Source organism: Macrobrachium rosenbergii, chromosome 30 (assembly GCF_040412425.1).
Source record: "Macrobrachium rosenbergii isolate ZJJX-2024 chromosome 30, ASM4041242v1, whole genome shotgun sequence".
NCBI lineage: Eukaryota > Metazoa > Arthropoda > Malacostraca > Decapoda > Palaemonidae > Macrobrachium > Macrobrachium rosenbergii.
The window spans coordinates 3,511,077-3,538,595 of record NC_089770.1 but is presented as its reverse complement, the minus strand read 5'-3'; the positions used below and the strand labels follow the sequence as shown (position 1 = coordinate 3,538,595).

At 37.4% G+C, this 27,519-nt stretch overlaps 2 protein-coding genes across 4 annotated transcripts; one reads left to right on the top strand and one right to left on the bottom strand.

Moving 5' to 3' along the window:
* Positions 1-8,452: 8,452 nt before the first annotated feature.
* LOC136854938 (ribonuclease H1-like) lies at positions 8,453-17,454 on the top strand. Of its 3 annotated transcripts, none has more exons than XM_067131486.1 (6): positions 8,453-8,719; positions 11,868-12,061; positions 14,069-14,273; positions 14,420-14,511; positions 15,361-15,533; positions 15,943-17,454. In XM_067131486.1, the coding sequence occupies exons 1-6, from the start codon at positions 8,595-8,597 to the stop codon at positions 16,054-16,056; spliced, it is 903 nt and encodes a 300-aa protein (XP_066987587.1). In that variant the 5' UTR covers positions 8,453-8,594; the 3' UTR covers positions 16,057-17,454. The 3 variants fall into 3 exon arrangements, with proteins under 3 accessions (XP_066987587.1, XP_066987585.1, XP_066987586.1); XM_067131484.1 differs by having other exon boundaries at positions 8,491-8,719; positions 13,892-14,273; XM_067131485.1 differs by having other exon boundaries at positions 8,518-8,748; positions 13,892-14,273.
* A 256-nt stretch (positions 17,455-17,710) lies between these two features.
* Positions 17,711-21,548, bottom strand: LOC136854939 (zinc finger protein 593 homolog). Its single transcript, XM_067131487.1, is given in 4 exon segments — positions 17,711-17,911; positions 17,914-18,047; positions 19,460-19,560; positions 21,364-21,548. Coding segments are annotated over 4 exon segments (447 nt in total). The 5' UTR covers positions 21,457-21,548; the 3' UTR covers positions 17,711-17,792.
* Positions 21,549-27,519: the final 5,971 nt, after the last annotated feature.

Here is a 27,519-nt window from a genome sequence, read left to right as displayed (position 1 = left end):
AGAGAGAGAGAGAGAGAGAGAGAGAGAGAGAGAGAGAGAGAGGCTCGGAATCGTAGTCAATACAGGCATGAGAATGACTAGACGCATAACTCCCCATGAAACCACAAAATCACCAGTCACGATGTGTAGGCAATCTGCGTCTCATATGGGTCTATAGTTTTGCCCCCTCGCAACCCTAGTTTAGGCGGGTCCTGTGCATCCTTAGGATGACTCTGCGTCCTCGGGTGTGAATATTACGAATCCTAATGCCCTTACCGGACGCGGGCTAAACATACACACATCCGGGACAACGCCACTACCGCCGAATTCTTTCTTCTGCTGTTGGTGGCAGAAAGCAGCGGCCAAGCGCAGCGGATATAATGTTCGTTGGAGATACAAAGCGCGTCGTATCTGAATATTTAACCCTTAACAATGTTCGTTTTACTATTGCAAGGTAAATGCCTCGCAATAACGGGAATATTCAGTGAAGGAACTGGTGAAATCCACAGCTAGGCTATGCAAATACGCAGTGAATTAAAATCACGTAGCTGGGAACTTTCGATAGCCTAGTAACTCGGGTCCTAGGACTAGGTGTTTCGTCTTCTTTACTCAAAATAATTGTTGTTTTTATTTGTCCTTCATTATTATTATATTATTCTTATTATTATCGCAAGCTTCCACGTTTACGAATGTCTGAAAGAAGAAAACAGGTGATAACAAAGAATCAAATACCAGAGACATAATTATGAACAGATGAACAGTCAGATAAAACAATCTATTTTAATTAGGAAAATATGGTTAAGGTTAAGGGTACTTTAAATATTTTTTATATAATCTCAGACGGTTTAGAGCACTACCAAGGCCTACAGTATTTAGTCAAATATATCTGTATATTTAATTTTTTTAACCTTGACATTTTCTTACCTTTAATTAGAGAATGAAATGGCAGCAAGATTACTTTTATTTAAAAATGATACACTACGACAAGATACAATCAGTTGGTCGGATTTATTAATGATTCCATTAAGGGCTCACGCCTTGGACGAAGCAGGAATGGTATGGGCATTTTTCCTAAAAAAGAATCCAATCTACACCAGTAGACTAAGATGAGAAATATGCACCGTGTTGTTAGTTGAATGTTGTTAGTTTCATTAGTGGTGGAGAGAGAGAGAGAGAGAGAGAGAAAGGCGCTGTGAGGGAGGTGATAAAATAGCGCGGATCCATAGATAGCCAGCCCTCTTGGCGTGCGTGATTATAGAATCTCGTTAGGGTCGTCAGCTATGGGGATCGTTCTTTAGACCTTGGTTAAAACATATACAGGAAGAAGTCGTTGGGCGGAAAAAGCGGTTATTTACTGCAGAGCACACTCGCACCTAGAGCAAGCCAGCAAGGTTTTAAAAGTCGAGTTGGCAGCCATTCGCCAACGGTTTAAGGACGCCTGTTGCACCTCTCATATTAGTCTAAAGGTCCGCCCTGTTACTAAGGCAACGAAGTATGAGCATTCTAATGCGGTTGGAATTTTTCCTCCCGCTAAACTTATTTTCATGCGTTTTTACGTCTAATTTTGAGTGAGATGACTACGAGGAACCTGTTATATCTCCCTCTTAGAGCAAAACTAAGGGAAAAGTTTGACTTTTATTAGCCCAGAGCCATGAAAACCTAAATGCAGTGAGAGAGAGCTAAAAGTAAATGTTAACAAAATGTCAGGTCAGCAATAAATGGAGGACTGGGGAAGGTATAATCAAAAGATAGTCATGAGTAAGCCAAGTTTATACATATGTATTTATGTGTATATATACATACATAAATATATATATATATACAGTATATATGTGTAAGTATATATATCTGTATATATATACATATGTATGCATTTATAATCTGTTGTTGCTTATTGTGACGCCAGTTTTAGTAAACATAAATCAGTCAGTTATTGTTGTTGTTTATAATCTCTCTAGAACAAATGATAAACTAACATCTTGAAAAACTATTGCATTTTCTCGGGACAACAGAGAGAGGAAAAGACTAAGGTTTGTGCAACAGATGATGAGTATGAGGAGTTGCAGAGGCTGATGAAAGAGAGAGAGAGAGAGAGAGCGTAGAGGTACTGTAACCTTTTGACATCTCTAGAGAAAATGTAGGAATCTTAGAGAGAGAGAGAGACTGCTTCAAGAAGTTAGTCCTAAAGTTAACAGACAAGAAAAGATATAGGATGTTTTGCAGTTTATAGAGTGAAGAGAAGCATTAAAAACGGAACTAGAATGCAAAAGAAATATTTGAACTTTATTTTTCTATGAAAGTTACATTAAGCATAAAAGCTAACAGCTCTCAAAAGAATACCTCCATAGTCTCAATGCCTTTTGTGTGCATGCATGTAAGTTACATCATAAACTTTCTCTAAGTTAATGTAGCCACATACAACATTTTCCCTGTTCTCACCCATTTCTGTGGAACCTTTCCTTCTTATAGATATACCCTACACACCTTGGCTAGCCAGTCAGTTGATATTATCACTGCCGTTTTGGTGATTTTTCACTGGTAATCCCATTGATTGCAATCCCATCAGCTACACAGTTTATGAATCTTTAATAAGTTCTGTGTCTCTGTTATTGAGTTTATTTAATTCAGACATTTCTATCTTCTTATCACCGTCCCTACAAAAATAAAATGTAGAAATGGCTACAACATTCTGTCATACATAATAATAAAAGTCTTGTTTCTTTTCTCTATTTTTCCACCCAGATGCGACCCACAACAGTCAGCTACCAACCATGTAGTAATTCACTGCTTACATTTACATAGGCCTACAGGAACTCTAAGGAAGAGGCATTCAGGAAGTTTCTCTTCTAGATCGAAAGCGGGTTCCTGAGTTGCCAGCCGGGTGAACTTCATTTCTTTTTACGCTTAAAGAGCAGAGAGAGAGAGAGAGAGAGAGAGAGTTGAATGCGCATAGTTAAGAACAGGAGTAACTGTTGAAGTACAAAATAGAGCGGATTATGATTCAAAAGGAATAACTGAGGAGCCTCAGTTTCAGTCGATGGAGACAAGGCGATGAAACGGGAATGACAATTAAAGCAACACTTTTGACATGCAAGCATCCACGCCTTCAAGCCATGAAAATACAGAACGCATTATAGGCGACTACGCTTTTTGCATGACAACAGATGACGAGAGACACCTCATATTTAAATATAGCTTCCTCTTGGTACTTTTCGCAGACATGCGGAGGTTTAGATGTTAGCCTCTGATAACGGAGATGATAAAGCTAGACCTAAATATGCCTTTTTTCGTGTACATAATCATTAAAATGTTTCAAATGTTCTCTGCACAAGGCTGGGTAAATCTAACACAACAACCGTTATCCGTTCTTTCTCCCTTTCCTTATGACGAGACGTACGTGCGGCCATTCTAATGAACGGAATGTTGTTGGCCGGTAAAAAGAGAGATGCGGAATGCTGAATATTAGCCGGTGGTTTGAGAGGCCGTCCCACCTCCGCACTCGGAATGCTGTAGGACTAAGCCGTCAACTTGCGACCTGCGTTGACCTGCAAAAAAGGATAAGCGGACGACTTATAGATGTCCTTGACAAAACATCTTCGACAAATGATCTTGTAGATGCACAAGTTATAAATGTCCTAACGCCTTCGTTTGGTCTAACGCCAGTAAAACAAGTCTGAAAGTCGACACTGTGAGCCGCCGAGTTCTGACTGCAAGTGTTATTTACCTCTCTCTCTCTCTCTCCATACTTGTGACTCGTCTAAAATGCCTGCATACGCCTGCGCAAGCAAGGGAGGTTCGGGATCGGCAGAATGTTGAAGAACCGTTGACCGCCGCGATCACATCACCTCTATTTTTAAAACGCGTTCCGCAGGTGGAAGGGAAGCACTTCTGCTGCGTCAGTCTCCGTTTGATAATGTCTGTCCCCCCCCAAAGAACACTTTCGCCCTCTAGCTTCGTTTCGGTGTTAATTTTTCAGTTTATCTGTTATACAGGTTGTCAACAGAAGCGTGCAGTTGTCATATCAGACACAAAGATAACATTCCTTTTAGTTTTCTGAAGAGGAAACTATTGTACCGGCTTTGTCTGTCCGTCCACCCTCAGATCTTAAAAACTGCTCAGGCTAGGGGGCTGCAAATTGGTATGTTGATCATCCATCCTCCAGGCATCAAACATACCAAATTGCAGCCCTCTAGCCTCAGCAGTTTTTATTTCAAATTAAAGTTAGCCATAATCGTGCTTCTTTATGATGTGGGATTTTTTTCTTCCACAGTCTGCGATACTCAGCTAAATCTTATAGTTAAAAATATGCATAATGTAGTCCATTATTAGAGTAGCTTGCATTCTAAACATCTCCCAAGCTGCGTTCTATCTAAATTAGATGTTGTCACGCTCACTCTGATACAGAGTACAACTATTCTCAGCCACGTAAACATTGCATATGCAAATATTCTATATCTATGACTATTATGACTTCTTATTGCACTTGTTATCTTGTACAATTAACAGCTTGAATTTTTTCCTCATTTGTATTTAACATTTTCATTTAGTCTAATTCTTCTATTCTATAAACTTTAGTTTCTCTCCTGCCTTGGTTCACTTATTCTGTTATAAAACCCCTCAACAATATATATATATATATATATATATATATATATATATATATATATATATATATATATATATGAGACTAATTCATATGTAAAAACAGCGTCCGTTGTCGAGTGTTCTCCGTGTAACAGTTGCTCATATTCTGGTTACGTGATACTTCAATGGCGTCATTCACTACTGGCTGTTTAACGCTTACATTTATGGATCTTTTATTAGTTGTCTCTATCTTTCTTTGCTACATCTTTCACGAGTTACTTATTGCATCTTTTACGGATAACATTTCACTAGTGATATCTTGTACAAATTGCATCTTTCCTAAGTTATATCTTTCGCTGTTACAGTTTATACTAGTCTCATCTTTCAACTGTTTCATCTTTCATTAGTTGCAGCTTTCATTTCGTATAAAGAGTAAGGGTTTTTGTTCGGGCTTCTTTTCAAATATGAATGGAAATATGATACTTTGAGTGTGATTATCCTAATTATTTATTTTCATGCTCCTTTTCCATTGTTAAAAAAAATGTTCGAACTTCACCGACTGGTATTACTCTTAGTTTTAAAGCAATCTCGTTTGTTCTTCGAATAAAACCACTTATAGTAAATAAAACAATGAAACAAAAAAAGTTTTTGCATAATAAACCAAGTAAAAATTCCTAAAAACATATTTATCATAGAAAATAATAGTCTGACAACAGGAGACGAGTTTTTAAGTCTAGCAGTTCGAAGTAGGCCTACTGACCACCAAACAAAGAATGAAAAGAAGCAACGCTGCTACACCATTGATCTCTCCCGCATGTGTTACACCTCCAAACTATAATTATCGTTGTAAAAATATAGGTTACACGGCAACGATGGCGTAAAACCCCGACCAGGATATAACGAACACCATCGCTGTTTGAAAGTGTGGTTGGTTTCGGCTTAAAGCTGCGTTGCCATTTAATTTATTGCCTTCATTAAATGTCCATTGTTATCAATTAAGATATATTAACTCTCTAGTCTGACGTAGGAGCAGCATGTCTTTGTAACCTTTATCTTTATGCCAATTTCCTCAGTTGCCGGAAGCCTGGTTATAATGATTTCGTTGTCCGAATTTGTTGCCGAGTCTAAAACACTAAGTATTCAGTGTGTAACTTCTCAAAACTACAAGTACCACCCTAAGCACGACTTCTTTCCTCTACATAACTGGATAGCCACCAATATTGTGTTATTGGCCTATGGCCGGTGAATTCATAGGCCAAAAAGTTTATTGAAAGTTCTTAGGTAGTAGATCTGAGTATCTAGTGTTTGGTTCAAGGCAGATATCTAACCTTTCAAACTTGGAACTCGACCAGAAGGTTTTGCTTAATCACTGAAATAGGTGGAGGAAGACAAGCAACCATTTTGAATACAGGGGATCTTGCTTGTGGAAAACGAAAGATGTATTAAAAGAAAAATAACATATTTGGTTCTCGATCCTGCAAAACAAAAGCTTGCTAAGAATGGTTCCTCTATTATAAGGTTCTAGACGGCACAGAAAACCAGGGGTAGCCTATGAAGTTGAAACATTTGATATCTTTTTTTTATATAAACTGGGAGCAGAGACCTGCTGTTGTTGTTGCTTTTTATTCGATTTGTTTCTTCGTCTGAATATTATTGATAGGCCTACTCAGAATACAGTGCATAGATTCTTACAAAGACTTGACCAACGTTAGGCTTCCCTGCAACTTACAGTTCCTGGCAGCATGCACTCTCTTAGTACTATTTCTTATTTGCATTTATTCTTGTCATTCATATCTGGTATTCTGCAGGGTATTCTTCTGGGACCGTCGCTGTTAAACAGTCTTTATTAGCAAATCAACTATTGACCTTGAATATTTAGTACACTGTATAGTTTATGCAGTTGCAGCTATTTGCTCACTCTAATGCAAAGATCTGGAACAAACCAGTGGTTGATTTTGGAATGAAAAAGGGGATGAGTTCTGACAGATTTAGTATCGTTCTCGTACGCCATGATTCCCTATGAAAGAGTGACAATTTACTCCGTGATTATCTTCTGCTCCAAGCTTCCTGTTATTGCACAGCTTGAGAAAAATTATCCATGTTGCCACTCCACACACAGGCACAAAGAAACAGGCTCTTCAGCTTGGATGGGGTCTTTAAGGCATAATTATTACTTTCTCTTTGGAGTTGAGGCATAGAAGGGAACGTAACCCACTGCTTGCGGGAGTAATGACATGTGTCACAATTCTGACTGGTGTTCAGTTGTAAAGAGAGAGAGAGAGAGAGAGAGAGAGAGAGAGAGAGAGAGAGAGAGAGAGAGAGAGGTACCTGTGTCCCCGTCCAACTATATCTACCAGTTTTAAGTCTATCTCCAATAAGAGTCTAATGTATTCCCCACACTAAGCACAGATTATAGGTCTAGATATTGAAGATTTGAGTTAATCATGTTAACGTCTATCGATGAGATACAGAAATTGTTAGATTAAATATAGAATATTTCCATTTTATATAAAAAAAAGTATGGAAAATGCTCATGTCGACAATTGTGTTTTTAATATATTTCACATTGCGTTTATGCTTCGTGTGCGGGATGCATTTCCTGTCAAGTTTGTTAATGTTCTTGCGTAACACTAGACTAATTATATATATATATATATATATATATATATATATATAAAACGTTTTCATAGACTTAGTTGAACTTGAAAAGTGAAAGTTGAAATTACCCTTGTCCTCATTTTAGTAATAACTGAGCTTGACTTCCGTCAAACGTCGGTCTAGAGTGGAGAACATACCACGTCAAATACGTGAACAAGGGGGCTCCCAGCGGATGTAGTAATCTGTAGTTTTTCTTTTATAAAGCAGACACTATCTTTAATTGGATACAAATAACGAATTCTCCATTTATTATGAGCATCGACTGTCTTGTTGCCACACGATTGCAAACTAAAAATAACATTTCAGTCTAGTAAAACAAACTGTTACACGTATTTGGGTGCGGCACATAATGACATCATCGCATTGCTTACGGATGACGTCATAACTGCTAAAAAGTTCGTGGTGTCCGAATCTGTTCTTTCTGTCCTCGCAATGTGTTATTAGACTGTGTTTGAGTTATGCACTTGTATAATCGATTTGAAATCCTTTTCTATTATAATTATAACAAAATACATATTAAGCAGTATACATTGAAAACGGATAATGGAAGAATGCACGAAAAGTATTAATAGAACTTGCACACACCGCATTCGACCAAAGTAAACAACAGTGGACGTGAGGTAGCATGTTGTAAGGGGCCTTATTACGTCATCATCGTTAGAGAGGTACCACTCGACAGCAAACTAAAAATATGAACGCCATCTTTGAAACGTATTTTTTCTTAAGACTCAGTATTTGTAATAGGAATTTGAAATATGTTTCCAAACAATAACACTTTCTTAGCAACAGGAAATGACTACAAAGTAAACAACAGGGGACATGAGGTAGCATGTCGCAAGGGAGTTATTACGTCATCATCGATAGAGAGGTGCTACTAGCCGGCAACACGAAAAAAATGAACACCATCTTTTAAAAGTATTTTCAAGACAGTATTTTTAAAATGACTTTGAAATATGTCTCTAAAAATTTTAATATTTTTCTAAGAAATGGGGAATAGATTCAATTTAATATAGATGTCTTTATAATTTAGAAGACGGAGTTGCAAAGAGCTTTGAGATATGGTCTCCGGCCGCAGTGCAAGTAATAGGAATTTGAAATGTCTTTCTAAAATAGGTAACATTTTTCTTAGAAACGAGGAATAGCTTCATTTTAGTTTATATATATTTTATAACTTAGAATAAAGAATCATTTCATAACTTAGAACCAGGAATCATTTTATAATTCAGAACAAAGAACGAGACAGCACTTTAGACGTGTCGCCTCTGTAGTATCTCCTTGAAAAGCGGATGAGGTCACCGACGGAATAATAACATCTGGACGTGAAGGTGTGTGAGTGTGTGGGTAGCCGATGCTCTCTCCCGGTTTGGACTGGGATGAACAGTTTCGGCCTCCTCAGTCGCTTTCTTCACTGTCGCCTGAGTGTTACCGTAGGAAACTGTTCTAGGATGCCTTTTTACGCCGTCGCCAGGGGTGTCACCCCTGGGGTTTACGCCACCTGGTAAGAAAAGATGATGTTTACGTTGTCTCGTAAGTGTGTCGTGACGGGATGATTTTTTTGATTTATTTTATTTTATTTCTCTTTTATTTGGTGTTGATTTTGCAAGTGGGAGGTATTAGAAAGTCGGTGGTGCCGTATATTGTCTTTTTTCGTGGATAGCTTCTTAATTAAACTTGTTTAAACTTACGGTAAATATGTTTCTGTCGGCTATTAATAGGCCCTCTGTTGCCTAGCAGCTGACGTGATTACTAAGGGTTGAACGATAAACAGAGCCATAATTATTCTAATAATCAAACCCGACTTAGTTTAATGACAAATTAAGTAAAAGTATACTATATGATACGCCTTACGCTCAAAATATTAAAAGACTGTAGCGTAGTCGAGGTCAATTTATTATATATGACAATTGTTTCCGGGTAGTTTGCAGTTTATGGAGACGGGTAGGCGTTGGTAATTTCGTCTTTGAGCGAAAACCACCGTAGAATATAACTTAACAGGTTAATAATCGGCCGTTTTTCCACGAAAAGTAACTTTTTCCAAGTATCCAGTGCTTGATGTCAAGTGTTACGTTGGGGTGTCTAGATGAACCTGCTGCCCAGGTCAGGGCACAGTGCCCAAAGTCAGGCTAGGAATGAAAGGCCTTGGATGGTCATGGCTTGGCACTCTAGGAAGGCTTAGGTTAAGGTTATTTTGATTAGGTCACAGCCAGTCCCAAACTATGTGCCCAAACGGGAATTTAGTCTCGCCGATCTGTTTCCAATTCATGTCACTTTGGGGGTCCAGGGGAGGTGAAGCTCCCCTGGCCAGGTCAGGCAACAGCATCCAAAGTCAGGTGAGGAAAGTTAAGGTCTGGTTAGGTCAGAGTACTATGGGATTCCAAGAAAGGTTAGGTTCAGCCTGTTTTCACAGTTGGTTTTCTCACACCAAACCCTGTCTCCTACTCTGCATCTGCCCCCATTTTATTATGGTGGTATGACAGACTTGTTTCCTACTGGAAGTAGGCCTATAGAGTGTAAGCCTAGTGTACACTGTTGGGTAGTTTACAGAACGATGTGACGGCTACATTTCCATTCCCATTGCCTATATTAGCAGGCCTCACAATGGTGAACCAGGAAGCGAAGGTGGTGTTTTTTATATAAAATAATTATATAAAATTTTACTTATAACCATCACTGCATTTGAAATTATAATTTTCCTTTGTTTTATTATCTGATGTTAAATGTTTCTGACGTAAGTTTTGTTAGCAAATAAGTTGTTAAGGAGATAGTCCACCCCACCCTTGTAACCTAGTGTGCAATAGGGGACTACAGTATAATAGGAAAGTAGGTTTATTGGGTGGACTAAAACACAAAATATGTAAAATTCAATGGTCGATTTAACCTGACTGAGGGACCTGGGTCCTTACTTGATTGGAAGGACCTTGCCCCCCTGGACCCACACCTAACCTAATCTAGGATGCTGGGTCCTTACCTAGACCCCCAGCCTAACATAACGTGGGGGACTGCATGTGTAACAGGGGACTGTAACCTAGGATGCTGGTTCGTCACATAGCCTTGCAAATGACTATTAGTAAGGTTGCTACCTAACCAGCCCCCACTTAACCTAACTTAATGACACCAGTTGGAAGAGTCATTGGAGGTTGGCTTGTGTGGACGTCTTTTCAGACACTGTGGGCCAATGTTTGCATTCTTATACTTACACACTTTTAAAAAAAAAAAGGAGAACAACTATGCTCTTGTATTTTGCCAAAGGTTTCGCTTGCATAGGAGATGGCAGCTTTTTTTAGTGCACCTTTGAGTCCCCTCTTAAACCTGACTCCTTTAAGGCAATAAGGGGTCATATATTGGTAGAGGATAATAGAGAATTTTTAGGCAGTGTCTTGAGTCAAGAGCAGAAAGGTTTGCATATACAGTATGCCTGAACACCATAAACATCATGCAGTGTAACATAGAAGATGTATAGGCCCATATTACGCAGTCTGACCCATATCTTCCTCTGGTGTAGGATTTGCTGCAATATCTAATAATGAAACAAGCAAGTTTTCATTACCCAGTAATGCTTGTTTTCACAACAGAATTGTCTCCAATACTTTCAGCAGTTTAAATTGTTAAAAACATGCCTCAATAGAAATTTGTAAATTGGAGTGACTGTACCGTAAGTGCTCTAGAAGTCTTTCAAAATTATTGTTCTAAAATTCTGTGATAAACATGTTAAGTTTTCATTCTGCAAATCATATAAAGCTGATATAAGTGTTGAAATATGTTGGGTCCCTGTTCAAGTAAGCATGAAAAGATATGAGGATGCTGACAAGGCAACTAGATCTGCAGTTGCTATGAGTGAATCAGTGATACCTCTGTCAGAAATTTGTTGCTACATGTATCTCTTAAACCCATATTCTTTAGTAAATGGTAGGCGCTGTGAAATAATTAATCTAACAGTAATAAATTAAAACGCAAACCAGATACTGGATTGTGGTTTTCTCTGTTCCAAAAAGAATGCCACATAGAAGTAACATTATCCCATCTTCGATTTAGTTATTTGATTACCCTCACAACTCTGAGTAATTGTCCAGCTTTCAGCTAACAATGTTACAGATTTACTAACATTTGCATTGTCTTAGATTTATTAAATACAATCCAATATACAGTATTACATCAATAGCAAATCTTGTGGGTCAGAGATGAATATAGGCAATTTGTAGTAACTCTAAGGCTGTGGAGATTATCCATATTGGTGTTGTTAACCATCCATGTAAAGGGTTACTTTTTAAATACTTAGTGTATTTTTATCAGTAATAAAAGAAAAGAACAGTGTATAATTATGTCCTTGGAATTACTAAGTCTTTCTTCCAAACTAATTTATGATAATGTAATTTTCTTCACTTGGTTGGTTATTAATGGCATAGAATTTATTATAGTATTTCTGATATATATGTCATCTTGTGACGGAATGTTGAAAATGGTATTAAAACACCTAATTGTTGGTAACCTTTAGATACTTGCTATTTTTTTTTTTACTTTCACACTCTTAAGTTTTTTTACAAGAACAATTCCATCATAGGAGCTGATGTTTGAATAGAATCAGGACTGTATGCAGGATAATGATTTGTACTCTTAGATTTAAGAATACTGTCCCTTGTATTTGACAGGGCGGAATGCCAAGACCAAATCACTGGATTCAAAGGAGCTAGGTATAAGAAATTTTCAACCATGACCGAAGCCCAGGAATTTGTACAAGAACATGCTGCCCAAAATCCTGTTGTGGATCGACGTTCTGAAAGTGAGAAGTCCGTGGAAAAGAAAGATTCAAGCAATGGTTCAGAAGCAAAGCCAGAATCTTGCAGTAAGTATTTTTGTGTTTCTGAAAAACTACAGGTAAATTCTGGAACGTAACAGTTACTTGTTCTTTGTAGTAGTTGAGTTTTATTCAGCATGATGCTATAATACTAATAACTTAATAGGCAGTTGGTGTCTCCCCCTTTTGATGATTAACAAAATCTAATTAGCAACAAGGGTTCGCATATGCCTAGCCCACACCGTGCAGTTCCGAAGAGCCAACTCATATGGTTTATAGGATTGGCTGTTTTTTACTTTATATGAAACTACTGTTTACTGTAAAACAGCAACTCCATATAAAGTAAATGATAGGATATCTAACCAGTATTGTGTAATTATTTAGTTAAAAATATTTTTTTACAAATTCAAATAAAACTTATTTGAACAAGCATCTTAGTCTTTCCGACCACGTGATTCCAGATGAACAAAGAGTGAAACTAACTTTTTAAATGTTATTTTTTAAGCATAAATTTAACATACAGCAGGTACATTACATTGTGTAACTGTTGAACACAAGAGAAAAGTACATATACTGTACTTGTAAAACCAAAAACACCAAAATCTAGAATAAAATTTTTAATTTTATGGACTCAATGACTCGTCCAGTAATTAATGAAAAATGTTAGGTTGAGGTCATTTGAGTTGAGATGCGAGTTGACATGAATTATCTTCTTTTCTCTATCAAACTTTTTGTGCTTATGAGAATGCAAACCTTTTTCCTTCATTTGGGAAGATCTTCGGTGATAGCTGGTCCAGTCATTGAAGCTTGGTAACGAGGTACAGTAGTTAACTAGTGGCAGTCGGCTGAGGAGTTGGGCTCACAAATCCTTGTTAAACTCTGCTTGAACAGAACAGCACCTCACCTAAGGTTTACTGTAGTGAAAGGTCGCATGAAAGAAATATGACTAGTATTTTTTCTATCTTTCTGTCTTCTGCCCAACATCCAAAGGCTATACAGTATTCTTGCTAGTTGGGCTGGTTGTAGGTTAGTTCTTAGTAGAACTTTCAATCCTTGACTTTTTGTCAGTTGGTATATTTAACTCCCTCTGCCCGTTGTTTTTAGGGTGATTTGCATTTTCTTAGATGTAAACCGGAAGTCTTTATAGTAATGCCTCATGTAACCAACCCCACATTTATCCTAATTGCTGAAGGAAAAATGACGCTGTTTACTGAGTGAGTGGGTGTGCCTCCGACACCTTTGCACATCTGCTGCTAGTTAACAACCACGTTTCTAAGCTTTCACTGAAGGTATTTCATAAAAATGGACCTAAGGTTTGTATATCTAGTAAAATTATTGGAAAATCTGCAATTTCAGAAAATTATATTACGAATGATTAATCTGGATGAATCTTACCTACTTTTCTAGTTAACTTACATCTTTGTGCCATTGTATGCTATTGGAATACAAAATTAACGAAAGAATAATACTTGGCTGACCTAGTTGACCTGTCTATCACGTGTTTCCCACAGGGTGGCATTGGTGCAAAGATGTTAGCTAACTTGAATACAGAAGTATCTAAATAATTCCGTTATAAAAAGGTTCATTTTCATTGCATTCTTCAAGTGCACCATGGTTGAGAAGAACTTTTTTCTTTTTATTTTTGCAATGGTGATAGGTTTACATACTTGTTAAGTTTCTGTGATATTTTTTCAACAAGAGTTTGCTTGATGCTACATTTTCCTCCCTAGAGTGAACTATGCATGTTGTCCTCTTTAACTCACTTAATAAATTGACACTATTACCAACATATAACTAATATATCTATCTATATATATCTTCATGGGTGTTACTTCTTACTTTGGTGTGGGACTTCTTCATGCATTTGCCATTTTACAGGTGATAGGGAGGATGGCTCTTTGAGTCCAACCCTTCTACAGATGAAGAAAGGCATTGAAAAGCTGCAGAAAGAGCTGTCCGATCTGAAAACAAAATTTGATCGGTACGTAACTAATAAACATACCATTCAGGGTGCATCACCTCTAAGTAGAAGCTTACACACATCCTCTTCTACAGCTGAGAAGAGGAAGCACTCAAGCGATGGAGAAGAGGAGGCAGAGGAGGGTTCCGAGAAGAAAAAGTTGGCCACGGATGACAAGTCGAAGTTTTCCACCGACAGTGATGGCTTCATGATTGTTTATACAGATGGCGCTTGTCAATTCAACGGTCGACACGGGGCACAAGCAGGAGTAGGAGTGTTCTTTGGACATGGCCACCCATTGTAAGTATAAATAAAGGCCTCTATGTGGTTTGATTGATAAAATGAGCATTGTGGTTAGCATACTTAGCAAATATGGTAGTTTTGAAAGTCACATTTGTATCAGAAGTTAAGTTTAGCCTGTTGATACATTTGTAAACTGTTTTCAGGAATGTATCTGAACCAGTTCGTGGCAAGGCAACCAATAACATGGCTGAAATCCAGGCTGCTACGTATGCAGTGGAACTTGCACAAGCCTCAGGTTTGAGATTTTCTCTTGTATTGTCTTTGTTTGTGATTTGTAGTCCCCGATGACAGTGGGGAATTGGTGATTGCTGTACAAATGGCACCGATATGATATGCATGTACTTTTCCTTTATCATTATTTACTTCATAATCTAATATTATTTGCTCAGTATTTGGCTTCACTTTCTACTTATACATCATTAGTATAGTAAGTTTAAGCATTTGGAATTCCATGATTTTTTTTTATACAAAAAAACCTGTCTTTTCGTATAAACCCAGTAATCACATGGAATAAGACTTCTTATGATTAATGAGTTGGAATAATAGGCATACTATATAAAGCCAAGTGAAGTGGACATAAGTAGTACTATTTGGTATTCATGAGATTGTCAGTTGTTAGTTTGAAGCCTTTAGAAAGCATGTGATCACAGATTGTAATTATGCATAAGTGAAAAATGACAAAAGGTTGATTTCATGGTGGATTAGAACTTATTATATCAAAATTTAGTCTTGTGCCTTTGTAGAATGATCATTGATTTAGCAAAATAACACAGCTGTTTACTACTGAGTAGCTTGCCTTCAGAATAGCTGTCAGTTTAGAAGTCTATGTGTGTGAAAAAGGAGAATTCATTAGAAAGAAACCATTCAAGTGATTTGGAGAATTCCAAAGATCATTAACAACCGCTTGCCTTATACTAGTGCAAATGTTTTGAACTTTTTAATTAACAGTAAAATATCTAGCTAGGCACTGAAAATTTATATTTCTGTCAAGATGACAAAGTGAAAAGCAATTCTCCTTGGAAACATCAGATATATTCATTTTCAACAGAGTACTGTGAAGTTAATGCTGCCTTTCATATATCAGGTTTCAAAAAAGTAGCAGTTCACACAGACTCTCAGTTCATGATTAACTGCATGACATCGTGGTTGAAGGGCTGGAAGAAGAAGAACTGGGTCAAGAGTGACGGAGAGCCTGTCAAGAATAAGGACGAACTGATTGCTTTGGATAAGGCCTGTGATGGGTTATCTGTGAAGTGGGTGAGTTCCAGTTTTGTTTGAAGTGACGTAGCCCAGTAAGATTTAAGGTTATATGTTCTGGTACATATATTTGTAAGTAAAAAATTCTATATATGAATGTTGTCCCTAAAGGCACATATTAATTACATGTTTCACAGCTGCTTCAGTTCTTGAGGGTTCAAGACAAAATTGACCAACTAGATCCTCCCCTAGTCATTGAAGTTCAATATAAGACCATTTAATCATTTACATTTTAAAGATTTGGAAATAAATTCCAACCTATTACTCAAAGGTTAATTTGTTGTTTACATTTTAAAGATTCAAAAATAAATTCCATCCTTTTACCCAGGGGTCAATTTGAAATAGTGCATGTTATACTTTTAATCCGAGACAAAATCGACTACATAAAAGCTCCATCCTACTTCCAAAGGTTCACGTGAAGGGCCATGACGGCCATGAAGGTAATGAAGAGGCAGATAGGCTAGCAAGACAAGGCGCTAAACTATACAAGGCCGAGGACAACAAGGCTGATGACGACGACTAAGTGAGATTGTCCTTTGTTAGATCAGAGCGTAACTTGTATGTTGAGTACTCTATATAGCAATTTTCGCAGCCTTTTATTTTATCACGTATTTTGTTTGTGATGTTGCTTCAATGGATCTGAAGTATGATTTTTTTTTGTTTGTTAACAGCACTTACTTTTGTTTTTCATACTTAATAATGAACATAGGTTCTACCATAAAGGTTTGCAGCTCTAAAAAGGGTTTAGAGTTCAGCTTTACAGAAGTATTTTTGTATATTTATATATTGATGTTACCAAGTACTAGGATGTTCTAATCTAGTACTAGTCTTGAAGGAAAGTGTTGTTTGTTTAGGAAAACAATAAACCAGTGAAAATTTAATTTTATAACCTAACCATGCCACAGGAGAAGGGAGACAGGAAGGGGGAAAGAAAGTATTCAGGATTAGCACAATGACAGAGAAAACTTAGTAAAGAAGTGAAGGGGCAGAATTCCCTATGAGATGAAATCTGATAGTAATGTTGAAAGCGATCATAGAAATATTCTGGTAGTTTTTGAAAATTTATAACTGAAGAGAATGAATACTGAGAAAATTAAGTGAAAAAGCTCAGGACCAGAATATTTGAAAACCTGACAAAGTAGACTCAAGAAGAGTGACAAACTGTGGAAATTTTAGAGGAATAATATATTTGACCGTTGCTCTGAAAGTGGTAGTGTGAGGAAAGTTCAAGTAACTGGTTGAAATCAGTATTTGCCACTTTACCCTGACTGATTTTTAACAAGAGTTGCCAACTTTGTAGTGAAGCAACTGTAGGAAATTTGACCATTTTAATTTTTCTGGGTATAGAGAATACGTTTAACAACCAGGTCATTTAGTTCTTTATATGTCTTATGCCCTCCCAGACATGTTTTTACCTGCTGCGTTTTCTTGAATTCCTTTTGTCTAATAAATTTGTTAAAGCAAATATCAATCTTTACTGTTATGAAAACACTTTAGTTGTCCATTAAAAAAAGTCAAAGGTACCAAAGTCTCATCAAGCCAGTGACTGAGGCTGGTGTATGAGAATAATTGTGAAAAATGTAGCTTTCAAGCTGCTAAGACCATTTAGCAAGGTGGATAGGTCTCTGGTAATCAAGAGGCTTGGTTACTCTTCATCCTCCTTGTCTTCTCAGACTATTACTGCAAGGCGTTATGTCTACATTGAGTGGTGGTCGTGTCAGCGCACATTTTTGGCCGACTATATTTCAGCCCTCACAGTAAAATAAATTTAGCATGGTGCCAATTATGTTTCTTTGGCAAAGAATATTATACATAATGGTTCCTTTAGATGTAAAGATTTTTTTATATTCCTTTTCAGTTGATCCAGTTATTACATTTTTCATGTATGCAAGTTATAAAAATTAAAATATTATTAGACAAACTCTTTGGGCCTGCCCTTTGAAATAAACTTATTACTGTGTTAGTACCTCCAGGCATGATGGAGACTCAACTTTTCACTGATTTTATTTAGATGAAGTTATCTGGAAGTTATTTTCTCACTACCTTGGACAGAATATATTGACAGCTAACTACAAGGCTTCATGTTCTGTAAAAATGCAATATTGTGGACAAAGAATGCATAGTGTTGAACATCAAACTTCAGGCTGCAAGAAAATTTGGTTTACATAATAGCAGTGTGACTGTATAACTTTATTACACACAAGTTAATAGTACCTTATATTACTTGATTCAATGGAAAATATCTGGGGGGCATTCTTTTTAAGTTACCTCCATTGCCTTATTGACTTCTTTATCTACTTTCAAATCTGCATCTTCATCTTTTTCATTGTAAGTCCCATTATCTATTGGCTGTGTCTGCATCTTCCTTTTCTTTGGGGAATATAATTTCCTAGACCGCCTGCTCGTTCAGACTCTTCAATGGTGTGGGGCTCAAGTTCTAGTGCTTTGAGTCTTCTTTTGTGTACCTTTGTTCTAAAGTGGCCATGCAAGGCCTCAACTGTGATAAAGTATCTCCTGAAAATGAAAAAATAAAAGTTTACAATCTTTAGAGATGATATACCAAAAAGTTATGGGAATTGTTTGTGATATGAATGTCAAAACAGATTTGCAGACCTAGAAACCAAATTTCAGCGGGGGCGCAGACAATCACCGAGGAGTGTGTGCAAGTTTGCTGGAAAAGTACAGGATTTAGGGTGAGAAGATAAAAACCTTGTGTATAAGATGGGACCTGGGAGTAGACAGAGAATAGACAAAAACAACTTCAAGGAGGAAATGTTAAGATGGACCTGGGATTCAACAAAGACTAGGCAAAAACAACTTCAGGGCGGAAATAAAGAGCACAGTATGATGCATTAAGTACTCGAGCTCAAATAGTGAAGTTGAATAAGAGTATATCTGAAAAAACATGTATTCAATGGGTGACAACAGTGTTATGGTAGCCCACAGAATTAATGAAATACCCATGGATAAAAGTAAAATGAGAAAATATAAGTTAAGAATCGAGACTGGTGAATAACCTTGGAAAGAAGAAAAATACAAATGATCCTGAATTTGCAAATTATTAAATAAAAAATTCACCTTTCATTCATATGGAGACTTAATCCTATTCTGTGAGGTTCCATCTCACAGGACAAGACTCCCACTATTCCAAAAGAATTAAAAACAGGTTATAAACCTCTGCAACATCCCAAGCAGTCTATGCCAAAGGTGAAAGACATCGTGTGTCACGATGGAAATGCCAGCTTCCCAGGGAAGTCAAGTATACTGAGCAAGGGAAGGCTGACTACTGTAATTCTGTATGGGCTGGCATCCAAAGTAAGAGGCTGATACAGCCTTGTGCCAGAATGCTGGTCAAAAGTCAACCCACTTTTTAGGAAAGACTTTGGGAACATATCTTTCCTGCAAACAATGGGAAATCTAGGTAAGTAGGTTACTTATCACCATCTAAGTGATGAACAAAGCTCTACATTTGGTGACCATCTTTTTTACGTTGTCAAAAAGTTAGAAAGTGGGTCATTTTTTTCATATACATCCTGACGAGGATGGGGGGGGGGGGTTTAATATAACTATCTTAATAAAGGGGTAAGATTCATTTAATAAAAGTGGCATAGATGAAGACCTCAAAGCAATAACTGTCAAGCAAAGTGAAAAGGACAATATTAAAAAGTTCTGATGATTTTTGGCAAATAAACTTCTTTGAAGCAATTTGAGGAAGTGAGATAATGAAAAATTCATGTACGCAGCCAGAAAGGTAACTATGATTCAACTGCCCACTATGTGAGTGAGTTTGGCTATGTGGAAAAGTCGCTTGTAGAACTACCACTGCCTTCAACAAATTTGTAAGTTTGGTCTCTTACTTGAATTTGAGAATAACAAAAGTAACAATAACTGTACTGTATCAGGCATGGAGACCTATAAATACTTACGCACAATGCAAGCAGTAGTGTTGACCTCCACCTGGCTTATCAAGATCCATCTCTTGATGCAATAACTTGGAAGCATTTTCCTCTTTAAGGTCGCCATCAATCTGCAAAGGGTAGAAGGAAAACTGTACCATCCCATAAGCACACAAACATTTAAATTATCATGCTGGAGGATACTTCAGGGCCTAGAGTAAGTTATTAGAATGACTGAACAAAGGTTTAGCTGAGGCTAGGAATGGCTCGCCAATATTTTCTTTGTAACAGTCTACTGCAAATGGGTAAATCATGCATATGGCATTCCGCTATACACGATGTCAAATTACCTCGAGGGGTCTTTGCCCCCAGACCAGGTCAGGGCATGGCACCTTGAGTTAAGGTTAAATTAGGATTTGCAGCTTTAGAGCATGATGGGAAAAGTAAAATGACTAAAACTCTACAAGATGTATTTGCTTGATATAGTTTGGTTTAAACAATTTTAAAGGTAACACATATGCATTCAGGTCATTTAGGCCGTAAGTCACGTTTAAGCACGTTTCAAAAAATGGGCGCCGTGTTTAGTACCAGCCCCTTGGGGATGTACGAAACATGAAATAATAATGGTAAATACCATAAACATAATGTCTTACGTTGTTTTGGATGTTACGGTCTAAAGTGAGTGACGGCCGAAACAACCAGGACTGGTACATATATGGTTTGGTTGAAACAATTTTAAAGGTAGCGCATAGAGTAGGGAGACAGGTAGGCAATGGTAATTTTGCCTCATAGGAAAAACTCCCATAGAATAAAAGTTACTTTATGTGCTCTAAACCACCCAAAAAGTAACTGGTTAATTTTGATCAACTTGCCAATCAAAAAATTTATTCTGCAAAAAATAACTAAGTTCCTAATTCACATAATGGTAATTCTATATATTAGCTCTGCGCATGTTTTTACCTTTTCAACTGGTTTTTTCCACACTTTTAGGGGTTCTGATACTGGCGGTGCGTCTGTTTATTGTCGGCCAAATGGAATGTCCCCGCCGTGATTAGTACTGGCCCGGGGTACCATACGTTAACAAGTTATTGCACTTCCGGACAGGATATGAACTATTCGAAACAGACGCACCCTGCTCTGTCTTGTGAAGATCGTGTAAGGAAACCCCTTGTTGGATGGACTTCAGGGTTAATTGCAAATTACGAGCGCCAAAAATTAAAGGTAAATTCATAATTAGCAACCAAAAAACTGTAGAAAAAGTTAAGTTAAAGGCAGTCGCCACCACGGAGCTACTATATAGTTCTACCCACATAATCAGTGTCAGCCAGCACCGATCTCCCGCAGTTATTAAGGTGACGTCGTCCCGACCACCCCAAATTCAAGTAGAGGTTAATTAAAAGCCCAATCATGTTCCCAGATGGCCTATGTCATGTCCTAGGCCTACCAATTTTTTTTTAAATCCAACCAATTGGAATGAATCAAAATGGTATGATTCATGTATCGCCGCTTTGACCCAGAAGAACACGACGTGAATGTTTCTTTACCGTTATAACACGTAATAAATTCGACGCCATTGAAGCTATGCTGTTCAGAAACAAAGTGAAATGTATTTAGTGTAAAATTTCACCCCTTCTCGAAATAAATAAACATGTTTACTTGCTCTCATTTTACCATCCCAGCTGAATACAATATGCCCAGGTTCTACACTTCCCTAAACACTCGAAGGAGGTCAAGATAACAATTTTGAATATGGTAAGCAGTTCTTTTGTTGCTTAAGATAAATTAGAATAACAAAAATCAAGGATTTGAATCTACTTTCCTAACCCGACTTAGGGCGCCGTGCCCTGACCTGGCTGGGGGCGGGGAGTTTTCACCCCCTTTGGACCCCACCAAGTAAATCTGCTTACCCTACTGAGTCAATCAATCCTACTAACCTGATCCAAATCCCTTTTTCGATTTCTCAGTCGTATCCGCCTCTGCATGTAAGCACACCTGCCCCTCTTCTTTTTCCTTTGTGGCTGACCCATAATAATAAAGCTTTGATATCCTACGAAGGATAAATATTCTTCTCAACACAACGTGGCTGCTCTTGTAGTAGTAGTAATTGTAAGGTTCGGCTTTGAAACGGCTCCTCCGCGCTTTCTGATTTTGCCTTCCGTTTGTTTCTGTGTAAGTTTTTTTTTCTCTGTGGTTTAATTACTTCTTATTCTTAATTCACTTTCTAATTTACTTATGACGGTGACGTCAGGATTGTTAAAATAGGCGAAGAAAAAAGAAAACCAACTGGTCCTGTGCCAATACCCGAACTTTTTGTGGAAATCTTTTCACGCTTTATAGATATAATAATAAAGTTATAAATGTCACAGTATACCTGAATTCATTAGCCCTGGAAAGGGTAAATGCTTTACCGGCTAGTCAGGCAGCTTACAGACAATCATATTCTATAGAAAGTGCCCTATTCTCTGCGGTCACCTCCAAAGCCTTGAGACGCAACGGACCTCTCGCATGCAGCATCCCTTCTTTTCCATCTATTTTTCTCGCTTTAAAAATTCAACTTGAAACAACTTCTTTTATTGGTATTAAAATCAAGTATATACTTAAGACTTCTTTTGCCTAAGCGTAAAAAGAATGGATATTTTTCGGAATTTAGCTGAATTTTACATACAATCTTTTTGTAAAGAGAAAAACAGTAAAAGGATAAAAGAGTGTGCTTGTGATAACTTTACGGATAATTGTTCAATTCACTTTGTTGTATCTAATCCCCATCTTTGTAGTGTTGAACACGAAAGAGCTAATCACTAATATTTTCTTGATTCACATACAAGGAATTTCGTACTCGAAGATAACTTGTTAATCGATGCGTCACTATTAAGTAGCAAAGACGCACGAAAGAGCAATTTTCTTCAGACTCACACAAGGAATTTCATACTCGTCTTGTTACTCGATACATCACTATTAAGTAACAAAGACGCATTTTCAGTTTCATGCCCGGTAAAATTTAAATAAGACAAAGTAATTCAATTTATGACTTTGTCCTAAATTCTATATTCCAAACGATACTGTATGTTACGATTTGGACCTAAATTTGACCTCAAATCATTATGACCTCTACTGTATTTTGGACTTTCAAAAATATCTAGGTAAAACTTTATTTGCGCAGTCTGATTCCTGCCAGTCTTACCTACCTAACCTAACTTAGGATGACATGCCCTGACCTGGCTGGTAACCACCCCCCCCCAAAAAAAAAAGGCTGTAGTAACCTGTCCTGGTCGACAACTGGTGGGAATCAGGCCACGCAACTAAAGTAAAGTGTTACCAATACTTAATATTTTCCAGACCTATAGGACATTTGGCCCTAGGTAAAACTGGAGACTACGGCTACCACTGCCTGATTCCCACCATCTGCTGACCTGAATGTTTACAGCCTTTGGTATCTCTAATATTAGCTCCGCATGGACTGTATGGAATGTTTCTGCGAATATGAGAGACATAAGGGAGCCATATGTTCAAGAAGGGATTGGCTAAGGAAATTTATTATAAAAGGAACCACACTAACCTCATGTACCCTACCTAACCTAACCTAGTAGGCCTTGTTACTTAGTGGGGGCCTCCACACCCCCGGAGCAGGAAATTCCACTTTTTACAAAAAGTTCCCTTATAACACTGTGCATGTGCGATAGCAATAATATAATAAGTTCTTAGGTTAATTACAGGAAGGCGACATAAAATTACGCTAAATTCTTGATAAGCAAGAAAAATACTATAGAAAAAGTCAATTTCCAAGTTAATACCTGAACCGGAGCTAATATTTAGTTCTACCTAGCCTTTTAATTTAAGTTTTTGCCATTCTATATAACTAGCGTCTTTTGTTAATTTGCCGTCATCCCCAAGGGGCTGGCACTAAACACAACGGCCATTTCACAGGTAAGTTGGACGTTGCTGAACCAAAAGGATGTGGTAGTTCTCTTCAGTTTTACCTAAATTTTATGTTTGCCAGGGCTGCTGGGGGTTACAGGCCAAGTATTTTTGTTTTTCTTTTGATAAAAATTATAAAAAAAAATAAGCATCCTAACCTAACCGTAGTTTGGGGATTGTATTCTGACCTGGTCAGGGTGGGTTTCATGCACCTGGTTATGAAAATTTTGTTTCGGCCATTTCTGAGATAATTCATACCCTTGGTCTGCAGCCAGCCTTGTTGTTAAGTTTAATTGGTTTGACAGCTGGGTTGGGAGAGTCCTGGGGAAATTGTGCCAAGGGAAAAAGAAGGTAAGATCGTGTCCCATTGGTTAATCACTGTTGCCAGTCATTTTTCTCAGTCAACAAATTCATCAGGACTTTAAGTAACCTGTTGTAGGGCAATTGATGTTGAAGGGTGAAGTCAGTGCATAACTGTCTGAACTTGCACAACTGTAGTGAAGTGCATGTTTGGGTTTGCAGTTCAGTTTAGTGATTTGAAATAGCCTTGTTTTAGAAGTAGGTGTTGCTTTTACTTAAAATTTCCTATAGTAACTTTTATTTTTCAGAGTCCCACTATGAAATTCCAGCGTAAACCTAATTAAGTACAAGCGGCTATAAGAACAAGATGATCTCTACTAAAATCAGATCATGTGGAAATAGTTACTAAAGCATTAAAAGAATATTTCGAGAAATGGACAAAACGGGAAAGTGAGAGCATATAAATAAGAGCGGATGGTACAAGTGAAAATAAAATCTTAGCCACCGACAACTAGAATACCTATAGCAAATAACCCTTCAGAAGGAAATCTAAGAAATAAAAGTTAAAAAAAATCAGAAAATGCTTCTCCAATAAAAATGTAATGTGCAGTAGAAGTGCGAGTTAACTAGATTACATGTTGGCTTCTAGAGATATCGACATTCCAATGGATAAGCGTAACATTTATACAGTACGCCATAGGTACCTTAAAAATTGTATATACATGTGTTAATCGTGTAGATTGAGAGGCAATAAAGAAAAATACCCATTGACCGTGTTTTTCTTTCAATCCAAATAACTACAAAAATTCCAATCCCAACTAACTCTTGAGCTAACATTGCAATACCCAAAAGCAGGGAGCACCCACAGCTGGAAGTATAAGCAGACAGTTGTCTGCACTGAAACCGATCAAAGACCCTTCATAAGCTGCTAGCCGATTGCCGAAACGGGAATACACCTATATATACTTATCCCGTGCTCTTCGATTTGTCCTAGATTTCTATGTCAAGACCCTTTCAAATATCAAAGGTTAAGGCCAGGGCAGAACACTAGGGGGATGACATACAGTTATCTTACCACTGAGACAACCCTTAGCTTACGTTTTCCCTCACGGAGAGTCTAATGAAACATGACGTAAAAAACTTATAGGCTTTTCCCACCAGAATTCGTTCCCCGCAGCGCGATGGCCGAAAAATATTCCCAAGTCCAGCTCATTTTACTCTTTTTTTTGAGTTTCTGGCGAGATGCGAAACCAACTTCTCTTTCACGTCTTCCCGTAGAAAATGGGTCTTTTAGCACGAGTTAACCGTCATAGAAAACGAAGAAACGTGACGTAATGCAACGATAACTATAGTACATATACTTGTGTCTTGGCCATTTGATATTTATTTTGTACCTATGATAATTAAACTTTTACCTTAGAGCCGTAAAGGCTAATTTACTTGTAAATATTGATTGATAAGGCTATTTTTCTGTAATTTTTACAGATAATTATATATAAAACTGACGTCATTCTTTTTAATGCGGAATTGACTAAAATAACTTCGTGCATTTCAAGCGTATCTCACAGCCAGTTCGCCGGCATTTTTTTTTAGTCTTTTCTCGTCAGATTTAACATCAATCCATAGATCTACCCCTTTATCTAATACAGTAGCTCCTCAACCATACGGACAACTTAGAAGTCTGACTTTCTGATAAGTGACAGATGCTCTGGGGTCTACCTTTCTGATAAGTTGGCCTATCAGAGCATGTTAAGTAACATGGGCTAGAGTATAAAATTGCCCGCAACAAATTATTTTCTAGAGATTTTACAGCTTAAAGCAATTCTACGTGGTTCCTGACCTAATCTAACAAGTACTTGAGGATATCTAATATATATATATTTAAAACATCTAAAATGGTATCATAGCAAAATATATTGATAATAATATATATGATAACTATGTAAGTCAGTTACGTTCGAACAATTACGGGACAAAATTGAACTGGATCCTATTCTAGGATTGCACCTACTTGACTCCTCTAACATTTACTACCCTTCTGATGTTCCTGAACGAATATTATGTAGATAAAAAACAAAAAAAAATTAAAAGATTCCCACATTTAATGTTAAAATCACTTTCAGAGGATTTGTGAACCTTCTAACCCACTGCCTGGAAATTTGACACTGGTCTGGGATACAATCACATATGGCAGCGCTTCTTCTAAAGTGAAGGCTACCATAGGCTAACCTAGTACTTAAATATGTAAGTAATATTAGTATGACATCTTAAAAGCACTTATCTTCGATATAATCGCAACTTGGCACTTACTGGATTAAAATATGTTGCGTCTCGTAAAAGAATATGATCAGCTATAGCCCCAGTGGGGTCTTCCTGAACATGTACACTTAAATGCATATAACACTTTTTTTTGCAAGTTATGTTTATATACCGTTTTAATCTACGTAATATATGTATTAATAAATTTACTGTTATAATTAAACGGGACTTACATTCAGTATCAAGAGTAAATATGTCAATTATGGTTGGCAACATGACAGATGACTGGTGGACGACCACTGTTGCCAGATCGCTCTTAGGAATACCCGCCGCGACTACCGCTAAAATCAGCTATAAAAAATGGCTGATTCCTTTGTGCACCCGTATCTGTATATTCTAAATACACATACAGAAGCTATGTATTATATTTTAATAAATGAATAAGATATACTTGCTATTAATACATTTTGTTGACATACTGTCTTCATCAGCATCATTTTTTCCGCCTCTGATGTTGAAGGCTGGTCTGCTGTGCACTTTTGGGAAGGTATAAGTTACACAAGTTTCTGACATTCTCTTGAGACCGTATCGCAAGTGAAGTATTGCAGTCATGCATTAGTGGCGTATGTCTTCATTTTATTTCTCAACTTTCTGTAAATGAGGTTCATTTGACTGAAGGCTCTTTCCATTTCTGCACTGGAGTGTGGCAAACTTAATACTGCTAGAGCAACAGATGGCAGCTCGTGGTAAGAGCTTAAGTTTGAAGCATCTTGGCAATCTCTAACCCCGGCCCGAAATTTTACAGTATTCCATGTTTCTCTCCATTTTACTAGTGTTATATTTGACCACTGGAGTTCATTTTTGTGATATTTTCTGCAATGACAATCAAAGATTCAAGAAGAGTGGCTACAGAGTCTGTTACTGCACGGAGAGTATTAGAAACATTTGTTACATTGTCTTTGGTGCTTGGGGGGTTCTGGAAAAGGTTTCTCAGTACCGTAGCCATGACACAGTTTACTGTTCCAAGCTACAGGTGAAGGGATCCATGAGATGGCGGCTTGAAGGAAGTGCCACTCTCTTCACTAGATTTTATTTCAGAAGTGTGAAATCATCCAGTAATTTCACACAACTTGGTAAAATCTCTCTTTCTCTGTGTGCCTCGTCAGACAAGTATTAGGTTAAAAAGCTTTCTTCATTTTCACCTTTTATGAATTAAATATTGTTCAAGATGAATGATTCCATATGGATTTTCACTTACAACATTATTCAGGGTTACATCTGTCATGTGCTTTAAGGAATATATATTTAATATCTGATTATAAATTTAGATATTAATGGTATCTCTCTCTCTCTGCTTGGGCTTAACTGTTGTGAACTGATTTCCCTTAAAACAAGTCGTGTAACTCGTGATATTTCCAGTTGTTACGAGTTGATACTTATGAACAGAACGTGTGACTCGTTAGCGTCCAGTGGGTACAATGGCCTATCCCTCAACCTAGGCACTAACGGATAGCACCCCAATTCCCCTCAGAGACCCCAGCCTTCATAGATTCGCTAATTCAGAACTGTTATTTACTTTATAATTCAATACCTGATTTCCTAATATATCTGAATAC

Coding starts and splice junctions, on each gene's coding strand:
- LOC136854938 (XM_067131484.1), top strand. CDS start 8,595: ATGAACAGTTTCGGCCTCCTCAGTCGCTTTCTTCACTGTCGCCTGAGT. Junction 12,062..13,891: donor AGCAAAGCCAGAATCTTGCA/GTAAGTATTTTT, acceptor GCCATTTTACAG/GTGATAGGGAGGATGGCTCT. Junction 14,512..15,360: donor GGAACTTGCACAAGCCTCAG/GTTTGAGATTTT, acceptor TTCATATATCAG/GTTTCAAAAAAGTAGCAGTT.